General features: G+C 44.4%; 1 protein-coding gene across 1 annotated transcript; it reads left to right on the top strand.

Annotated features, from left to right (window-relative positions):
• The first annotated feature begins 3,736 nt into the window (after positions 1–3,736).
• On the top strand, positions 3,737–18,342 carry LMO4 (LIM domain only 4). Its single transcript, XM_058030041.1, has 5 exons — positions 3,737–4,079; positions 6,312–6,550; positions 13,323–13,419; positions 13,778–13,933; positions 18,071–18,342. The coding sequence occupies exons 2-5, from the start codon at positions 6,315–6,317 to the stop codon at positions 18,077–18,079; spliced, it is 498 nt and encodes a 165-aa protein (XP_057886024.1). The 5' UTR covers positions 3,737–4,079; positions 6,312–6,314; the 3' UTR covers positions 18,080–18,342.
• Positions 18,343–19,633: the final 1,291 nt, after the last annotated feature.

The raw sequence follows: 19,633 nt of genomic DNA, 5'->3' as shown, positions 1-19,633 counted from the left end.
AACTGTGCTTACTAATTACCTCCCATGGTTCTGGGTTCCTGTAAATAAAGTTACTCATATATTTATAAGCAAGTCAAAATCTATACACATATTTCTAAACGTAACTTATCTTACTCTTTTGGGCAAACAGTGCTGTCTACTGCTTCGAAAAGAATGCTACGAGTGAAGGCATCCAGGATTCTTCCCAGCTTCTGCCAGGATGTGACTCTGCCATATCACTGGATATCCGACTTAAATACTTTATCCAGTCACATTTTTAAATTGATTGAGGCCTGAACCAGAAGATCCTGTGTGAGTAAAAAGATGCATTACTTTTAAGTAAGGAATGGCTGTTGATTTTTCATCACTGTTTCTGGACAGACTGGGGTCAGAGGGTTTGTTTTAGAAGTTTGTTTGTTCAAAAGGTGTAGTTTGCAAGACACGTGGATCAGGAAAGTGCCACATGGAAGATGTCAAAGCAGCAGCCTCAACACTTCTCCCTAATGTGAAAAGGAAAAGGAAGTCCCTGAGGTATGCACTATTCAGGGAGAGAACCTAGAGCTCCCATAGGGATGCAGTATTTAGGGAGAGAACCAAGACTCTTCCCCTGAATGGAGAGACAAGTGATGAATTCTGGACTGCCTGGTATCTTAGGGGCACATCTCGCTTTAAGAATTATTTGGATCCCTGTAACATTTTTCAGACATTCAGATTGCAACTACTAAGCCAGCAATTTTATGCTTTCCCTTCCCTGATTCCAAGAGCACCGCAATATAAGCAGCCAGATTTTCTTCTGCATTGTGTTTTTTATCCATTCAGCCAAAATTAACAGTCTTCTAAGATAACGTATGCCAAGTGAATTTAAATCTTGTGGACTCAAATCGACCTAAAGTTGATGGATACATTCATGCCTACTGCTGAAATCTACCAATTACACAGAACTACGTTAACTTACCATAGAAACATCTCATCTAATAGCACAGATGATGTTGAACTAACTAATTACATTATGGCACATAGACAATGAAAAACATAACGAAGATGACAGCACAGCAACAGCAGATGCTGCACAAAAGAAAAATTAGAAAAATATTGCTCTGCAAAATGTTCTCAGTTAAGGTTTCCTCTGTTAAAATTAATCACAAAAATTAGTGATGATCAGATTTCAGAAGAAGATATGAACATTGTAATGCAATTTGGAAAACATCATTAAGCCATTTAAAACTCTGCTCCTTGAGAAGGTAATTCCTGTTTTTTGTATCACCCTCATTTTTAAGACTAGTAAACATTTTAGTGCCTATGGCAGAGTTTCTTGGTAGAATATCTTTTCCAATAAGGAGAGGTCCTAATGGCTCTCCCAGAGTCTGAATTTGGTAGCTTCCAGCCATTACAGGCTTAGATAATTAGACAATGTAGATTTTATTTGAGCTTGGCATTTGCTCTGTTCTTGTGCTCTTAACTGTCAGAGAGCTAAAATATCAGTGATTGTTGATTATCTGTAGCATGCCTTGTTGCTTTATATATTTTAAATTGTACCAGATCCTACATAACAAATCTAAAACTGCTGAGTATGTTTAAATGTAATATGTACATGGAGATTACATCCAGATGATATATTTCTAGACCTATGCTAAAAAAATTAGCCACAACACTGGTCCTCTCCCCTTTCCCTGTGGAAGCTTTCCATGAATTCCCAAGTCTGAATGAATCCCAAGTCTGCTTTAAGCAGACTCTGAACATATCCCAGTCTATGGAGGAACATAGAAATAGAATTTTCTCCCGTGTTTAAATCATACCTATGGTGCCATTCAAATGTCGATATTTTATTTTCTATATATTTAGAGGCAAAATGTATCTTCGCCATCCTACGCTTTCCCATTTACATTTCTGCCAGGTAGACGCTTTTCCTTTCAATTCTAAATGATCGCTGGGCACACGGCTCCGTGCCCAGCCCAGGCCGGGGCTGCAGGGCTGCGGCAGACCCACAGGTGGCGATGTGGATAAAGCACACCTGGGCTGCGACTGCGGGGCGGGCTCAGCGCCGGGCTGTCCCCGGGCGGGCGGCATTCCTGCGCCGGGGCGCTCACTCCTTAGGAAGCGCTCCCGGGAGAGTTCCGTGTACCTGTGCGGGGCACCGCGTCTGCGTGAGCCGCCGGCAGGGGCAGGTTTAAAACATTTTGTTGTTTCTGATGCTGGGGGGGCGCACGGAGCTCGTAGCTCGGTCACGCTGCCGCCACCACGTACTTGACAGGGCAGCGAACGCGCCCGCGGGCGGCGGGGCCGCCCTGCCCTGCCCTGCCCTGCCCGCGGCTCACGTCGAGCGGGGCCCTAGCGCTGCTGCCGTCCGGCGGGCGCTGCATTGGCTGCGCTTACGTCAGCGCTCTGGAATCGAGAAACTCCTGCTCCCAAGTTTTTCTGTCCTTTAGCAGATCCCGGCAGTGCCGCCGAGGGGGCTCCGCCGCGAGCGCGGGGTGACGGGGGCCGTGTGTCCCCTGTGCCGGGCACGGAGCTGCGCCGCGGACAGCACCGCATCCAGGAGCACTTTGTTATTCCGGGGGTGGGTGTGTTCCAGCGATTCGCGGCTGTGCTTATCCTGTGTGCTGCACTTAGGCCTCGCAGGCGTGCAGTTAATACGCAGGGGGTTTTTCATAGTTTTAAGCGTTCCCACTGAACATTACTTCTTCCGATTTGCCGTCATCCCCGGGCTTCTCTCTCAGAAATGCAGCTGCCTGCTCTGCTGAGGAGCTGCACCTCCAACTGCGGCTGCTTAACCCACCGAAACCTCCACTGGGGCGGCCACCGCGGGCCGTGCCCGCCTGAGTCCGCAGCGCAGCTCCCGCGGGGAACGTGTGCCAGCGGCGGCTGGACACGGCCCCTGCGTTCGCAGGGCGAGCCGGGCACGGCCCGCCGCCGCCTCTCCCCGCCCCAGCGCGGGATCCCAGGACGGGGTGCGGGCACCGGGGCCGGACGCGGCAGCGGGGGGCGCCACGAAGGCGGCAAGCAGCGGCTGCTGCGGCCGCGCCTCCCCTCGGCGCCTCCCCCAGCACGGCAGGGCCGCGGTGGCGGGGGAAGCGCCCAGCGGCCGGGGAGGGCTCCGACGGACATCGCTCCCCGGGCGGAGCGGGCCTGCCCTCGGGGACAGCGGGATGACCCCTCGCCGCCAAGTTTCTCAACTGGTGGCCGGGAGCTGGCGGGCGGGGCCAGGCGGGACGGACGGCGCCCTCACGGCCGCGCGCCTCCCCTCAGCGCCCGGGCGGCCGGCGCTGCCCACCTGACTCCCTCCTTCCTCTCCATTCCCCTCCTCCTCCTCCTCCTCGCCCCCTCCCTTCCTCCCTCTTTTTTTTTTTTTTTTTTTTTCCTCCCCTCTCACTCATTCCTTTGTCTTCCCGGGGATTGGCAGGTTTTATTATTCCGCCTGAACAAGCCGGGGGCGGATTGGCTGCGGCGGGCTGACGAGGGCGCCGAGCCGGAGTGTAGTTGGGATTCTGCTCTGTCAGTAACACATGTGTGAGGGCAGCGGGCACACGCGCACCGTGCGGGCACACACGCACTTGCAGCCTCACGCTTAGACGGGCACAAGGGCCGCCCCCCGCGCCCCGCCAGCGCCGCCGCCGCAGGATCCCGGCAGCAGCTCCGCGCCCGGCCCCGCTCAAACTCGCCGCTCCCGCCCGCTCCGCTGAGGCGCTCCGGCGGGCCGCGGCCGGCCGACTCCGCGCCGCGGGAGGCTCGGGAGCCGCCGCAGCCCGGAGAGGGGGCGGAGGTGGGGGAGCGGGGGGGAAGCGGCACAAAGTGAAGCCACATTGCCAAACTTGCCCGGCGATTGCAGCATCGAGCGGCGGCGGCGCCCTGCGTGTGCGGCTCAGCGGCGGGGACCGAGCTCTGCAGCTCCCCTCCCGGGAAGCGGGAGCTGGAGGAAGGACCCGGGCAGACGCCTCTCATAGCAATATCTATATTTTTCCAGCCTGGGCTGCCCCTTGCCGGGCGGGGGGCTCCCTCCAGCCGGCGAGAGGGCGAGCGCTGTGCTTATTTCTTTGCAAGAAGATCTCTTCAGGCACCCCGAGCGGCGCTCCCCGGCCTTTTGCAATATAGAGGGGAAGCAGGTAAGAAGTGCCGGTCGCTCCCCCGCGTCTCGCAGCGTTCGTGTGCGCGGTGCCCGCCCGCCGCCGCCGTCCCGCTGCCCGCCGGGCGGAGGGGCGCGGAGCCGCGGACCCCGGGCATTGTCGCGGCCCCCGTACAAAGCCCGGCGGCGGCCGCCGCTGGAGCGCCTTCCCTTACCCCCCTTCCCAGCTGCCGCCGGGAAAGGGCTCTGCCTGCCTCGGCTGTGAATGGAGGGGACGGGGGGGTGGGTGGGGGGAGGCTGGGGCACCCGCTTCCCCTGTAGTAAACACTGTTCTGAAACAGTGGCAGAAAAGATCAAAGTGAGCTCTCTATTTCTCTCCTCTCCGGTTCCCTTCCTGCCCCACACACAGTCTTTTGTTTCAATCCAGGAGAAAATCGGTGAATCACCTAATTAAAACCAAGACATGAATTAAGCATCCATTTTTGTACTACAAATTTCCAGCTCTCCGCTTGTCCCTCCCTTGGTCTCCATTAAAAAAGCACCAGAGACGCTGTTAAAAGGGGGGTATTTTGCCTCTAGCTTCTAGCTCTGCTTTCTATTTCACTGACTCCTATCCCAGGACCAAAATTGCTTGGCTCTGTAATTACTAGAGTAAGCCTATTTAAGTTAAAAGCTTTCCCCCCCCAACTCTAAATGAAACTTGATGAGGGCCCGTCCTTAGTTATCAAGGGAGTCACTTTCTGGTCAGTCCTCTTGATTCATCTTTTTAGATTTAATCAGCATTAAGGTATTGCTTGTCCTTAAGAGCTTTAGCTTAATGGGGTTACTGGATGGTTTTCTCAGTGTAACGTTTCCCATTTTATATTTATACATATTTGTCTTCGACAAAGACAGGTTAAGGTGGTGGCATGGAGCCTTTTTATTTCTTTTAAGAAATCCGAAGTGATTTAGAGCATAGGAAAACGGTTTAAAGACTCGGAGCAGGAAATGCAGATTCATTAGGCTGTAGCTGGAAACTGTAACAAAAGGCAATTCCTTGAACAAATGCATCAGAAATCAATTTACATAAAGGTACACGATGCGTTCGGATAAATGCAATGCTAATGGCTTTTAGAGTGGTTTTCTTTCCAAAGTCTCGGGGTTTTTGTTACAGCTTAATTGGTGCAGTTCTCCTGGTTTATTGTGCGGTCACTGGACATACCTCCAGGTACTCTTTCTGAGGAAATGTGTCTTTAAATCGGCCTCAGTTCTCCCCTGCAGCCGAGTTGGGCCAGTGTCAGGAAAAGTTCGTCCTCGCTGCTCTGGACGTATCAGTCTGAAGGTCCTTAGCAGATAGCCAGATGCCTCGGCATGAGCACATACGGCTTACAAAGGACAAAGACAAAACATGCTGCTTAATTGGCAGTAAATAACTTGATCTTTTTATAGTATAAGTGACTGGAGGAACACCGGGAGTTTATTGGACCCTGGATTGAAGGCAACAAATTAATCGGTTTAGAGTAAGCTTTATGAATTGATTCCTATATTATCTCTCGGTTGTCCTGCTTGCATAAAGCATTTATTAGAAAGTGAAAAATGCCCTTAGTAGCAGTTTCGGGGGCGGCCAGAGTAACCGCAGCCGGAGCGATTCACTTCATTACTCGACCGCTTTCTTAGGGTCGGTAAACTTTTTTCTCTTTTTCCCCTTTTTTTTTTTTTTTTTGGTAACAAAGCTTTAGCATTTAAACTGCTGATCAAGGGCAGATTAGCGAGACAAAAGTTGAGTATGTTTGTGTAGGAAGTTAACAGGCGTCCTAAAGTTCAATGATCTATTATTCGGGCCAGTGTCCTCAATCTGGAGTGTTTTCTCGGGGTGTTTTTAGTTCTCTAAAATAAAACCACAGAAAATAAAATCCCAAGGCCTCGAGGGCCGCTCCGGAGCCCCTCGTTACCGCCCCGAGCCTGCGGAGCCTCTCCTAGACTGAAAAACCAGTTTCACAACTTTTTTTTTTCCCCCTCCACTCTTCACACACTTTTTTTCATAAGCAAAACAAACGCCGGGACTGTTCCTGACTTGTGAGCTGCAGCTGCACAGGCCCGGGGCGGGGGGGCGGCGGGTTGCGCTCGCTCTGCCCGCAGCTCCCGCCGCTCCCGCCAGCTGCGCCCCCGCCCCGCGCCCCGGCCCGGCCCGGCCGCCGCTGCCCCGCGGGGCCCGGAGCGGCGCTGGCTCCGCGCTGCGGCCCGGCCCGTGCTGTCCCGGCGCTGACCCGCCCCCGCCCCTCTCTCCGCGCAGGCCATGGTGAACCCCGGCGGCAGCGCGCAGCCGCCCCCGGTCACGGCGGGCTCCCTCTCCTGGAAGAGGTGCGCCGGCTGCGGGGGGAAGATCGCCGACCGCTTCCTGCTCTACGCCATGGACAGCTACTGGCACAGCCGCTGCCTCAAGTGCTCCTGCTGCCAGGCCCAGCTGGGGGACATCGGCACCTCCTGCTACACCAAGAGCGGCATGATTCTCTGCAGAAACGACTACATCAGGTGAGGCGACGGCCAGGCTGGTGAGGACAGCGTTCCCCTTTCCTGCTGCCTTTTTCTCCATTTTTCTCTCCCCCCCCTCCCCCTTTATTTCTCGTGGTGGGTGTCTGCAGGGTAGAGGGCTGGGCTGGCTCAGGATGGCTCCTTCCTTAGGAGGGAGAGACGTGCGGATGTTAGCGCCTAGCCCAGGGCGAGTTGCGACTGCCAAGTGGAGGAAAGAGTTGGGGGGGATGAACGACGACTGTAACTTTAAAGTGGTTTGTCAGCACAAAACAAGTCCTAACTAAAAATAAACAGCAATCAGAGAGGCTAAATTAATCTGCTTTGTTGTAGTGTTGAAGGAGAAGTGTGCATATCTGAACAGTAAATGTTAAAATCGTAGGGCTTAAATAAGGCTGTGGCAGAGGTGCTAAATAATGAAATGCCTGCCTTTAGTATCTGATTAATTATGATATTTACATAAGCACCTTTAAACTCCTTTGAGTGGAAACAGAATGACTCATTCTCTGTTCTCCTTGTGAAAGAGCTGATTAACCATCAGTTGGAGGGCCATGGATTCTACTTATAGCAAAAAACCAGTGGTATGATGTTTGTCTCAGCATTGTTACAGAGAAGCTTTGAACTGATATTTCTCTTAACTTCCAGTGTAGACAATGCAGGAGATAGCAGAGGAGGTATATGCTCTTGCCCTTTATTTCTTATCTCTTCCTCTTTTGAAGCTGTTTGCTTTAAATGCCACAGATTTGGGTAGGGGGAACTAAGCCTCACTAATCTCACATCTGTTGGGGTACAGTAAGATTATGCAGAGTATCCCTTCCAACAAGTTTCCAATATAATTAATAGAATTCATGAGGTCAGGTGCCCGTACGATCTTTTCAGGTGAACTCAAGCTACTTAAACTCATTAATTTAAAAGGAGGCATTTTGAAGGATTACACATTTAATTTGAGTAAATGGTTTGATAGACTGATGCACATGAATGCTTCAAGGAGGTGTTCTGTTTCAACATTCAGTAATTAAAAAAAACAACAAAAAAGCCCCATACCTTCCCAGCATCACTGAAATGCTTAGTTAAAACAAATTGTGTTCTGTTTAAATGCTTCTGGCTCCTCATTAATAGTAAATGTCAAGAGTTAACCCAGAATTTCCCTTCTTTCTGATGGCCAAAAAGCTCCACTTTTTTTTCTTTTCTGAAGAAAAGAAAAACCTACCAAAAGCAGCCATCAAATGTTACAAGTTTGGTTATGTTGTAAAACTTAGGTTTGAGAAGATGCAGATTGAGCACAGGGACCTCCGTAGTTGAGGATGGAGTTGGGATTTGGTTGCTCTGATAGTGCAGTCTCTGACCTGGTACGTGGCCGTGGCTTCGACTAGGGAAGTGCATGGAACAGGTCCTGTGCTATGTCTGAGCAATCGAAGCCTTCGCTTTGCTAGTTTCAGAGGGATTTTTAGAGAGAAATGCTAAAAAATCAGCACATTGTGGGTGCACAATGGTGCTTTTTGGTCATCGTCCTAAGCAACAAGCCCAAGTCTGGCACAATAGTAATTAAATAGAGCAGAACAGTGTTAGGGAAAGAGTCTTGTTTGAAGCGGAAAAATTGACACTACTGTTAAGATGCACTGAATAGTACAGATTCATCACTCGACCAACACCATCAAACAAACCCTCATGTCTGATTGCTACTAATTAAAAAGAGAAGATGCGTCCACTGTGTCCCAGAGGCAAGTTCAGGCAAGCTTATCACAGTCCTCTGGTTTTGTGTTGCCAAAAATTAATACTCGTTTATTTTAATGTAGGCAATTATGAATAGGATGCTTTATCAGATGAGGGGTTTCAATTGATCTCCTTGTCCTGTCGCCTGACTTCTCTTTAGATCTGTGTAATTTGACTTGCAAAAATAACTCTGACAGATGCTTGCTGAAACTTGAACTGGACACTGTACACTCAAGGTGGGGTAGGATGGCCTGGCGCTGCCAGGGCTGAGTTAACTTGAAGCTTTCCCGCTGGAAATGGACTTTGCAGGCTCGCTCGTGGGTCACGCTGGCACGAGCGAAGCCCTCGCCCTTCAGGTGTGCGAAGTGGTTCCTTTTGGGTGTGGAGGCAGCGCTGCTGCCAGCGAGCCTCTCCGCTTCCCTCTGCCATCCTTCTCCCCTCTGAGTTTTCCGGCGGGTTTTTGTGGTGGCGCGTTCTCTCCCCAGGCAGAGCCACAGTGCAGCTCTCGGCCGGAGATGGGGCACGCTGGACATGACTGGCAAAATGGGAGAGAGGATTGATTGGCCCGGCAGGCGCCAGGTGAAAGGGACTTGACTCCTTCGGGCCAGGACCACAGGGCCATTTATTAATGAGCTTTTTAGCTGTCTCAGGCTGTACGTGGGGTTTTTTGTTGTTGCTTAAATAACACAACACTCCCCTTTCCCTCCCTCTCCCCCCCCAAAACCCGAAAACAAATTGGCCGTAGAGCTACAGCTGCAGCTTTCATTGAAGGCCAAGGTTTCTGGGAAAAGAGGGAGGTGAAAACCTCGGTCCGTTCCCTTCCCTCCCCACGGCGAGCAACGCGCTTAGGGAGAGGAGTGGAGCGCAGCCCTCCCAACCTTGAGATGCCAGATAAAGCAGCAGCGTGGCAGCGAATCCGCACAATTAAAAGCTTTAATTAGTGTCTCCTCCATTTTCTCTTAGTTCTGATGGGTTTTATCTAATGAGATCTGGTCGCTGGCTTAGATCTGCTCGGAATGACGTGTCCGAAATGAATGAGAGCCGCGTCGCAAACAAAACATTTAATTAACAAAATTGGCCTCTAAGAGAGAGCAGGGAGTGGTGGGGAAGGGGGAGAGGGGAAGATTGCCCGGGCGCCTTTTAAAGGGGCAGCGCCCGGCGCCCCTCCCGGGCGGCCGCTCCGCGCAGCGCGGCGGGGGCGCAGCCCCGGGGCGGGGGCGGCCGGAGCCGGGCGCGCCGCGGCGAGGCCGCTCCGGGGAGGGGGCCGCCGGGCAGCCAGTTCATTTCCCTGGTAATCAGCGGCAAGCTGCTATATTCAGGGAATGCTGTCCCTTTAATTGAACAGGCTAGGTAATTAAATGGCACTTTTCCAATAGGACGTGCTAGGTAAATCTAATAGTTGGTTATTTAATATCACTTTGAAGTCTGCCCACTCAAGCACAATGACAGCACAGGAGCATGTGAACTATTAGCTAGGAAAAAAAAAAAAAAACAGGATCTCAAAAATTAATTAAATCGCATGCAATTTAGGGGGAACGTTTATCTTGATTTGTCATAACAGAATTAATTCAAGGCCTCCAATTCACTTGGGGGCAGATCTGTTACTCTGAATTAACCAAGCGTAATTTGGCTGGTTTTTTTTTTTCCCTTTTTTTTTTTCTTCCTCTTCTCTAATGCAGCACTTGCCATTATGCACAGCCCCCCTTTTAAGTATCAATAGCTTCTGGTGCTTTTAAGGTGCTTGGTCTCTAGTTATTCTGAAGTACCTTTAATGGACTTGGCTTCAGGCATAATTTCTGTGTTGCCTTTCTTTGTTACATTTAATATAGCTGGTGCAGACTTTAGATTAAATGTGGGGAATGTACAAAAACACTGATTCCTTCTGGATCAGTAGGTCTGGATGTGCATTTCTCTTTGCTAGGGCTTGGATATATGTATGTGGACGCAAATGTGCACCATGTCGTGCAAGAATCAAGAGTGCTTAAATCTGTCTCCACGATTTTGGAAAGCAGTGGAACCTTACTTTGGTAGTACAAGTTGCTAGAGACGTGTTTCTGCTGATGCTGAATTTTGAGCAGCAAGATGGGAAACTGGGTTGAGAAGATTTCTTGCTGCTTTCATTCCCACTCTCCTACAGAAAGTTCTGAAAAAAACCCCACCAGCAAAAAAAAACCCCAAAACAGAAGCATTTGGAAGTGTGGGGAATGCTGTGTTTGAACCACACAGTAGTTAATTTAAGGTGGCTCAGTAAAATGCTGCTAAGTGTAGAAGAGCTGCCTTGTCCGTAAAGAGAACCTCTTGATGTTTGTGATTGATTGCATTGCCCAAATGTTGAAATATTAATGACCTTCTTGGACTGAGGACCCAAAGAGGAAACTGAAACCAATTCTGTCATCACAATTAAAGAGTCCCCTGGCTTTAATTAGCCTGACCTGGGGTATCTCTACCCATTGCTGCAGTTAAAGAGAAAAGAGCCCATTAAAGTCCAGTCTGAGACCGATAGCTACTTAATTGAGCACCTAAAGCCTCAAGCCTTTTAAATCAAATACTGTCCTGGACAGTCCCCCTGCTTAGATAATTAGCTCTCCAGCTTCCCAGAAACCATGCAAAACAACTTTTTCAGTAAAGAATAGTTAATGTGGAAGACTTCCTTTGCTGGTAAGAAGAAATAACATTTTTTTAAAAGATAAAACTTCTTTCTGTTAATGGCATTACAGAACGAAGCCATTCATAACAGTAGAGATGGAAAAATAAGTTTAATTTTGTTGGTAAATAATAATAAGCCGCGGAAAGCTGTTCTGAGTTTGTAAGTAATTTTTAGGAATCTTAGCAGAAGATTCAGCTGAAGTGGCTTCCCAGAGTAGAGCTGTTCTGGGAACATGCCGGGGGAAAACTTGAAATGTGTGGAAAGCCTCGGGATTAGTTTGACTCCGTTTATTAGAATTCACAGACATTCAAGGTGTGGGACCACTCCAGTTCAGAGAGAATAGTATAACGAATGCTTAATGAAGACAAGTAGTGCAATGAGATCAGCATTCTGAAAGCTGTGCTTTCTGTTGGGTGGTGCAATTGTACAGGGGGAAGAGGGGGGTTGTGAGAGACAGCTCATCACGTTCAGATGGACAACTGACATCAGCTGTCCATCTTTGCCCTTCTACCCAGCAATGCCCTTGCTGCCATCTCCTTATTCTGGATTGTTGGATCTTTGCTCTGGAAGTGTAGCAGTGCCTTTCTGCCTCCTCTCACAGCCCTTCCCCGTGCAATCTCTAGTGCCAACTTCATTCCTAGCAAGGATGAAGGAAGGAAAAAGCATATTGCAGTGCTTTGGAACTAACCTGGGTATATCATGTAACTGTTCTGAACTGGTCCTGGTTTGGAAGGTGCCCTAATAATGGACCTTTAGTTTCCAGACAGTTTAGTCCCTTTGGCGGGGAGGTCCTGACAATGTATTAGTTCAGCTTTCCCTTTGTAACCGCTGTGATTCTGCAAGAACGTGTCAATGTGTCGTGGATCTCAGACTAATTAGTTTTGAAATGGAGTTTTGATTGAACTCTTCAAATCGATGCTGCTGCAAAATTTGTTTCTCAGCTTCCTATTAAAAGCCATCTTAAGGGGCAGTTTTACTACTCTCTCTGTCGTTCAGTCGATACATTTAATAACAACTTACAGGCTATTTTCAATAAAGTGGCGACAGCAAATTAGTAGTTTGAACATGACAAGCCTCCTCTGCAAGCTCAGATTCTGAAAATTCAAAGCAATTATTTTTATACAGAGGCACACTGCAATCATTCAGATTACGGGTATTCTGTTGTAATGTGTGTCCTAGGTTGACACAAACAGAATTTTATGACTTTATTTGGACAGGAAGGAGATGCAAATATTAATATTTATTATGACACCAATACGCTAATTTGTAAATCCTATTGCAGTGTTTTACATCATACAGAAAAGTGGGTCTGTGACCCTGCCAGCTAGTTCAATTTCCTTTTTTACTGCAAAATGAATTGTGGTAGTCTTTATAAATATTTGTGTCTATTAGAGGCTCACGCAAAAGCAAATAAAGGTTTTTCTAATTCTAGCTAAGGCAGCCTGTAAAAGTAGAACTCAATAATCATTACTGTATTATATTTTGAATCGATGCATTGTGCCTTTAAATGGATTTGAAGAATTATGTATATATTTTTCTTCACCACTCTTCTGCCTGTTCCCCCCTCCCCCCACTGCGTGTGCCCCCCCCCAATGGCAGATGTTGTGGTCTCATTTGATTGCATAGGAAAACTGCAGTGATACAGCAAACACCCAGAGAGATATGATGACAAATGGGTCCAGATCCCGGTAAATTACTTTCTGCTCAAATCGAAATTTCATTCAGTTTGTTGCTAGCAGAGATGAAGTAATCTAAATTGTGGACTCAGGAGCAGATAGAGGGAAGTTGGAGCAAGCATTTCATTATCAAGAGAGAGAGAAGGTTAGGATGAAAGAGATGAGCAGAGGCAAATCTAAAGTGTTGACACCATGATTGAAAAGGTTAACCCATACACATTATATATCAACCTGGATAGCAGAGAGTTTCTAATGGAAACTCTGCACTGATGGAGGTTTACTGGAGTTTCAATACACTGAGCATGATGTCTTCTTAGATATACAATCAAATCCTCTTAACCCTTTTGATGACTCATATCTCAAGATATGATTAAAGTACAAAAGAGTTCTTCATATAATTTCAAGGACACAATGCATTTAAACTCCAGTCATGAATTGTATCTTTTTTTTTATGATGAACCCAGTAATCTGATAAAATGTGTGTAGTACAGAATTGTTTGTGTTTCTAGAGGTGTAAGTCAATATTTCTGATTAAATCCTGTGTAACCATATCCAAGGTAAGGTGAAGCTATCAGTTGTTACACAAAAATAAACTTTTTCATATTATGAAACATAAGCAAGTTGGAAGACGGGGGTCAGAAGTCTAAAATAGTTGTGTAATAAACCGTGGCAGTGATGTGCAAAAATGCGTAGAGCCTTCTGTGTATTAAATTATTCATGATCATCACCTCTGTTTCAGGTTATTTGGAAATAGCGGTGCTTGCAGTGCCTGTGGACAGTCCATTCCTGCTAGTGAGCTGGTCATGAGGGCACAGGGCAATGTCTATCATCTTAAGGTGAGGGGTTTTTTTCTGTGTACTTTCGTTTTTAGCAGCTGATTAGCGTTGCCATGCCCCTTTAGTGTAGAACCTGCATCTGCTTATGAACGAAATGCAAAATAATAACTACAAGAAGGAGTATCTGTTAGAAAGCTTTGCTTAGTGCGTAGCTTTGTTCCCTCGTAATCGCTAAAACTCTGCTTGAGTTATGTACTGCATAGTCCCAACAGGTAAGACTAATGCCATATTTGGAGATACTAGAAACCAAGCAGCTCCATATCTCAACTGCACTTGCAGTCTCTGAAGTGTAATTTTCAAACCTGCAGCATACTTAATTTGTGCTGTAGTTTCACTTGCTGTCTCTCTCCTTTGCCAGTGTTTTACATGCTCTACCTGCCGGAATCGCCTGGTCCCCGGAGATCGGTTTCACTACATCAATGGCAGTTTATTTTGTGAACATGATAGACCTACAGCTCTCATCAATGGCCATTTGAATTCACTTCAGAGTAATCCACTACTGCCAGACCAGAAGGTGAATACTCCACAATTACTAATAAGCTTTCTTAGAGCTAAATGAAGATGAATTTCCTTTCATTCTAATAGTGGACATTCCCTGCCCCTGCAAAGAGACCTTTAAGTAGCTGAACTTACCTTAAGTTATTTAGGCACAGGGTTTGGGGGAGAAAATATTAACCTTTTAAATATGACATACAGGGTGAGTCAGTTTATTTTGGTTTGGGCACGTGCATTTGTACAGGTGTTGAACTCCTTATGTACAAAGCAAAATGGAGAGCATATATTAATGCAGACTTTTAAGAAAGAGAAGTAATATTTTATTTTATAATCCTGAAATTAAATGCTACAACAGAGAGGGTTCTGAGGGAGGAAAATTAGATCCTTTAATATGGAAATAAATGCCTTGTGAAGAGAAAGTTCCTGGACTAATCTAATGTATTTTATTTTAATATTAAGATTTTAGTTGAGGAAGGATGCTGGGCTACTCTTTCAGAAGTATTTTCTTGCCTGCTTTGCATGTCATAACTCAGATTTTAAAACCAAAGTGCTATTTACTTACTGTTCCGTAACACTAATATCTCAGCTAGAGGTTGTGTATCTCTGTGGTTGATAGTTTTGGTTTCTAGCTAAATGAGTAAATGATGATTGCACAGGTCGTAGAGTGAAGAGGAAAAAAAAATTCTGATCAACAGTTGTCTTGTAACTCTGAAAGTAGATAGTTTTAGATGTATTTTAATCTTCTTAATCAGTCCTAAAGCTATGCAAGTGAGTGCATTTTGATAACTGCTGTGCCTAATTTGTAACAATTACTGTCAACCTTGAGTTAAGAGACTGTTCATTCCACCCTGGTCCAGAAAAGAGTGGATGTATGACTCTTGCACATAATTTTATTCACATCATATTTCATACTGATTATGTATTGATGACATTGATTCATTTACTCTTTACAGCGCCACTTGCATGGATATTAAATCTTATTGACCACAGATGAATTTTAATTTCAGATTGGTGATAGATTTTTCCATCAGCTCTGATAGTATATTTGACTTTTTCATCATTAACCCAGGCAATCACACAGCACTGAGTTATTGCAATGAAACAAAAAGTGCACACTTCAGTTGGTAATTCTTTATAGATTTACAATAGGAACTTCATTAATGTCTGTAAGGATCACAAAAAATAACATTTATCTGCAAGTAGAAATTCGAAAGATTAAAAAAAATCTGGGACAAATGCTAGGCTGATCTGTTCTGTAGTGTGCAGTGTATTTTGGAGTGCTTTTAGTCCGTGGAGAAATATGTCCGAGAAAACAGAAACTGTTCTTTATTTTATTTTTTTTTTTTTTTTGGTTGTGTTGCTACATTTCAATATCTGTGTTTGCCTTTTTTTTTCTGCGCAGAAATTTACTGATTAATTTTAAGTATTCTTTAAAGTCTTATACGGTGAATGTAATTACATCAAAATAAAGCATGGACCTTTTTTATTTACTTAATTTGTCAATCGAGGTGATGAGAGAATTGAGTACAAAAATGCTACATAGTTAGGCAGAACAAAGATAATTAAGATTGGAAGAGAACGCGCAGCCTCTTCTCAAGGAAGTACAAATACAGTTAAAGATTCATAGATTTATACTGTTGTGAATTTTAATGAAACAAATCTGTAATATAGACTAGCTAGCAGTGATTCTGTTAAATGAATATTTATAGGTATCCCATTTCAAAATATAGGTAAAACCATTCATCTTTATACACTGCAGTAAAAGGTTTACCATTCTGAGAGTGGTTTATCCACTTGTCTTCTACGAATGTAAAGTTTAATGTAACTTCAAATAGGTGTCTAAATTGTCATTTAGTTTTATCAGTTTCTTTCTCTGCCTTAGCAAAACATAAAAATGATTTAGCTGCAATAAAAGCAGCAGACATGATGAGGAACATAGAACATGGCAAAGAGAAGTACAAGGGACTGGGCTTGCAGAGCTCGTGGCTGCAGGTACCTGGTGGGGGCTGAGGGCAGGGTTTTGTCAGCCCCTGTCACTGCCTGGCAGTGGCATTGCTGCAGCCAGGGCTGAGGCACACGAGCGGCTGCTGGGGAGAAGGTTCAGGGGACACGAGCTCGAGGGTTTTTCCTCTATAATACAGTATCTCTAGAAATTGTTCTGACTTCTCCTACTGTTTTTCAAAGGGAATTGCAGAGCACCGTAACTCCAGAAAACAAACCCAGTTAAAGAGACAAATTGATAATTCATGTATTTGTCAGGTTTCTGGAACTTTGGAAGCTGCAGGGCCAGTTGCTAAGAGAGTTATAATTTATAATCTATTTTCTTATATTTTATAATTTTTAATAATTTTATATTTTTCTTTTTTAATAGTCTATAAAGATTTTAACATCAGAGATGTTTTACAGGAAGCTGCATGTTTTAGGGACGCTAATTAAAAATATTCTTCCACTGTAACACAGTTGGCGGTAACAGATACTTCTTATTAAGCATTACAGATCAATCCTTTTCCATGTTATTCTATCACTGGAGATTACAGAGATTGCATAATATGCACAGGTTTGTTTTTTTTTTTAATTTAACCAAAGAGATTGAGACACTCCCAGCATTAAAACACATTTTTGTTATGCATTGAAGGTGACAGTGATGAACCTACTCTTTTCTCACTGCAGTTTACAGGTGACCAGTGCAGGCAGGAAAGGTTGCATGGCCTAACTTGGTTTAAAAACTTGTTTTTTTTTTTTTTAAGGAGACAAACACAGGGATGTTTGCCATTCCTGCCTTTTGCCTCCCTGAGGCAATTCACACATGTAAATTATAACTTCCCATCACTTGCCCTGTAGTTTAAAAAACCCTGTTTTCTCTAAACTCAGTACTGTTGCCTGCTGAGTGCAGACTTAGTTTGTGATGTCCTGTGTGCCATTTCATTTGAAGGGGCTGTATTGTCAAGAATTCTCTCTGCTTTTTTTGTACTGGTAGTATTCCTGTAGTATTTCTTGTTTGCAACAGTATTACCACCTACTGAAAGTGTACATTTCCCACTGGTTGGCAGTGTTTGTAACAAATGTTTGTCTTCAGCTTCTATGCTTTTAAATAAAGTATGAGTTACATTACTTCTCTTAGAGAAGATCTTAAAAATCTTCTAGTTTACATATCACTCAGCAATTCCCTTGTAGTTACATAATTGGTGTTGTCTGTGTCCATAGTAGAAGATATTTGATGCTCATTTATTAAATATGCTTGCTGGCTGCTCCCTAATCTTTGTTCTGGACAGACAAATTACCTTTCTCACACTGAGCTTCAGCTCTGGGGAATTAAACCTCCAAGCTTCTACTACTTTAATTAGCTTGAAAGTGGGGGGTTGCAGTTACTAATAGACCTCAGGCTTTTAGTAACTTAGAGAAAGGGTGAGAAAAGAACTTCCTGGGAAGCGCAAAATGTCATTTAAAAGCCATAAAAATCTAATATATATTATTTAATTTTGGTAATTGCAAACAGATTGTATTTGAAGACTTTGGATGATCATTCCTATTTTATCCACAAAAGTTTAGATTTTTATTGAGTTAGACACTTTTAATTATCACAATTCATTAACACCAGTATGAAAGCACATGTTTGACTTCATATATTAAAATGTTTATGTAACATTAACTAACGTACCAGATGAGGAATTTAAATGGGAGGGGGGAATCCTGAAATATCTATATTTAGCTCTTGTGCAATGCAGCATATTAACCAAAGTTGCCTTGGGAGGATATTGGCTGTACTTCATATTTGCTTTACACACTGTTTCTTCCAATTACAAGATCATATTACTCGCTTCTTGAAAGGCATGGCATAATGGTTCTTCCCTTTCAAACAGGGCCCAGAAAAACCACCTTACTCACTGTATGATTTGTTAACAGAAAGTACACATTTCTTGTTGTAGTCTTTTTTTCATTTCTGCTTTCTTTAGTAGTGAAACTGTGAAAAATGTTTGCTCTTTGCTGTTTAAAGTTGAAATGTTAGCAGTGTGAATGGGCAGCGTAGAAAGCCTTAAGTCACAGTTAAAAAGTGGTCTAATGAAAAAGAGATTAGTGAATAGGGAAAAACAAAAGCAGTCATGTTGTAGTTTCCTATCTCAAATTTAGCTAAGATACCCATTTTTATTTCTTACAGGTCTGCTAAAAGGTCAGAGTAATGCAGAATGCGTGCCTTCATCTCAAATTTTGTTCATCACAGATGGATCCCATGTCTCCAAGTAGACAAGTCACCTTTGTAGCTAGCATCAATGCCAGCTCCATACCATTGCACCTTCTTTATTCTTGATTGCCCTTCCCACATTTATTGGTGTATTAAAATGACTGAATATGAACATTAAGGACTCCATGAACCTGGGCTAATGGGAGACTGTAGAGAAAATGAAAAAAGATCCACCGGAGGACATCTTGGGGGGGGCGGGTGGGGAAGATGACTAATGAAGCTAATTAAAAGAAGCATTGAAATCTGCTTTCTACCCTCATTAACAATTAGCAGGGCACTGGCCAGTTTGTACCCTGTGTTTTACCTTAACAACATTCTATTTGCTCTTTGTATATTTAAGTGTTGTAAGGAAATGTGTTTCAATCAAACTGAACATGAGATAAAGATGTGGCTTTTGTGATATTCTATCACAAACACTTTTATTGTATCTCTGTAAAATACAATGTATGTATGCATGTAAGTGTTTTTGTCCTAATGTTGCTACTTCCCATGGCAAAAAAAAAAAAGAAAAAAAAAGAAAAAAAAAAGTCAGGCTCATAGCAGCTACTGTGTAGAAATTTTCACCTACTTCTAATTTGCTGAATGAAGAAAAATCTTTTATTTGTGATATTTTCAGAGACATTTGCTCTAGTATGGTGTATTTAAATAATAAAAAGTAAAACAAAACCAAGTATGGGTTTTAGAAGCTTTGCTTTTTTAAAAAAAATTACATTCAAAACATTCTGCAACTTCATCTTACATAGTTGTTACCTGAATTGTCAATTACCTTTAAAAGTAGGTTTTTGGTTTGGATTTTTTTCTTTTGTCTTATGCCAAGAAAGACTCTGCTAAACTACTTGACCGTGTTACTTGTGGCAAGGATAACGAGTACTACTTCAGAATTATATTTTTTTTCATGGAGATTCTTAATTCTGGTATCAAGAAGTACATTAGAATTCCCATTGCAGTGAATTACAGCACACACAGAGGTACTGTGGTCTCTTGCTTTCCAGTTCCTTCTGTTTTAAAGATGTGCCTGTGTCTCTGAGCATGCAAGCATAAGAGGGTATGAGTATACCATAAGAGGTCAAAAAAATAAAAGCCAACGAAAGGTCTGTACCTCATGCTGAGCACTAGAATTCACTGTTCATGAAAAGGAATACAATAGCTATTCTGATCTGAACAACAGAACTTTGTTTGCTGGGGGGAGAGACTTTAACTTTCAACACTGATAATCTTAAGGAAAGAAAAATCTGTTTCCTGGGCTGTTTCTGAGAACTAGCTGATCTCAAAATATGATCTGTTTTCTGAAAGCAAACAAACAAAAACCACCTCCCCACTAAGCAGCAGAGCCACCTCTAAGCTTACAAAGGGAACAACTTTATTTTGCATGTTTTTCCCATCAGCTGTTTAGTGGTAGATCTGTGCAGAATACTTTTGAGAAAAAAAAAATCTGACTGTTCATGTTTTTAGCAAGAATACTAACATGGATCTGTGGCT

Source organism: Melospiza georgiana, chromosome 9 (assembly GCF_028018845.1).
Source record: "Melospiza georgiana isolate bMelGeo1 chromosome 9, bMelGeo1.pri, whole genome shotgun sequence".
Lineage (NCBI taxonomy): Eukaryota > Metazoa > Chordata > Aves > Passeriformes > Passerellidae > Melospiza > Melospiza georgiana.
Note: the sequence above shows the minus strand (reverse complement) of the source record. Positions and strands in the feature narration are given on the sequence as shown.

What these genes read in the sequence shown, in the direction of transcription:
- LMO4 (XM_058030041.1), top strand. Translation starts at nt 6,315, where the DNA reads ATGGTGAACCCCGGCGGCAGCGCGCAGCCGCCCCCGGTCACGGCGGGC. An exon ending in TGCAGAAACGACTACATCAG is followed by an intron (nt 6,551 to 13,322) that starts GTGAGGCGACGG and finishes CCTCTGTTTCAG; the next exon opens with GTTATTTGGAAATAGCGGTG. An exon ending in GCAATGTCTATCATCTTAAG is followed by an intron (nt 13,420 to 13,777) that starts GTGAGGGGTTTT and finishes CTCCTTTGCCAG; the next exon opens with TGTTTTACATGCTCTACCTG.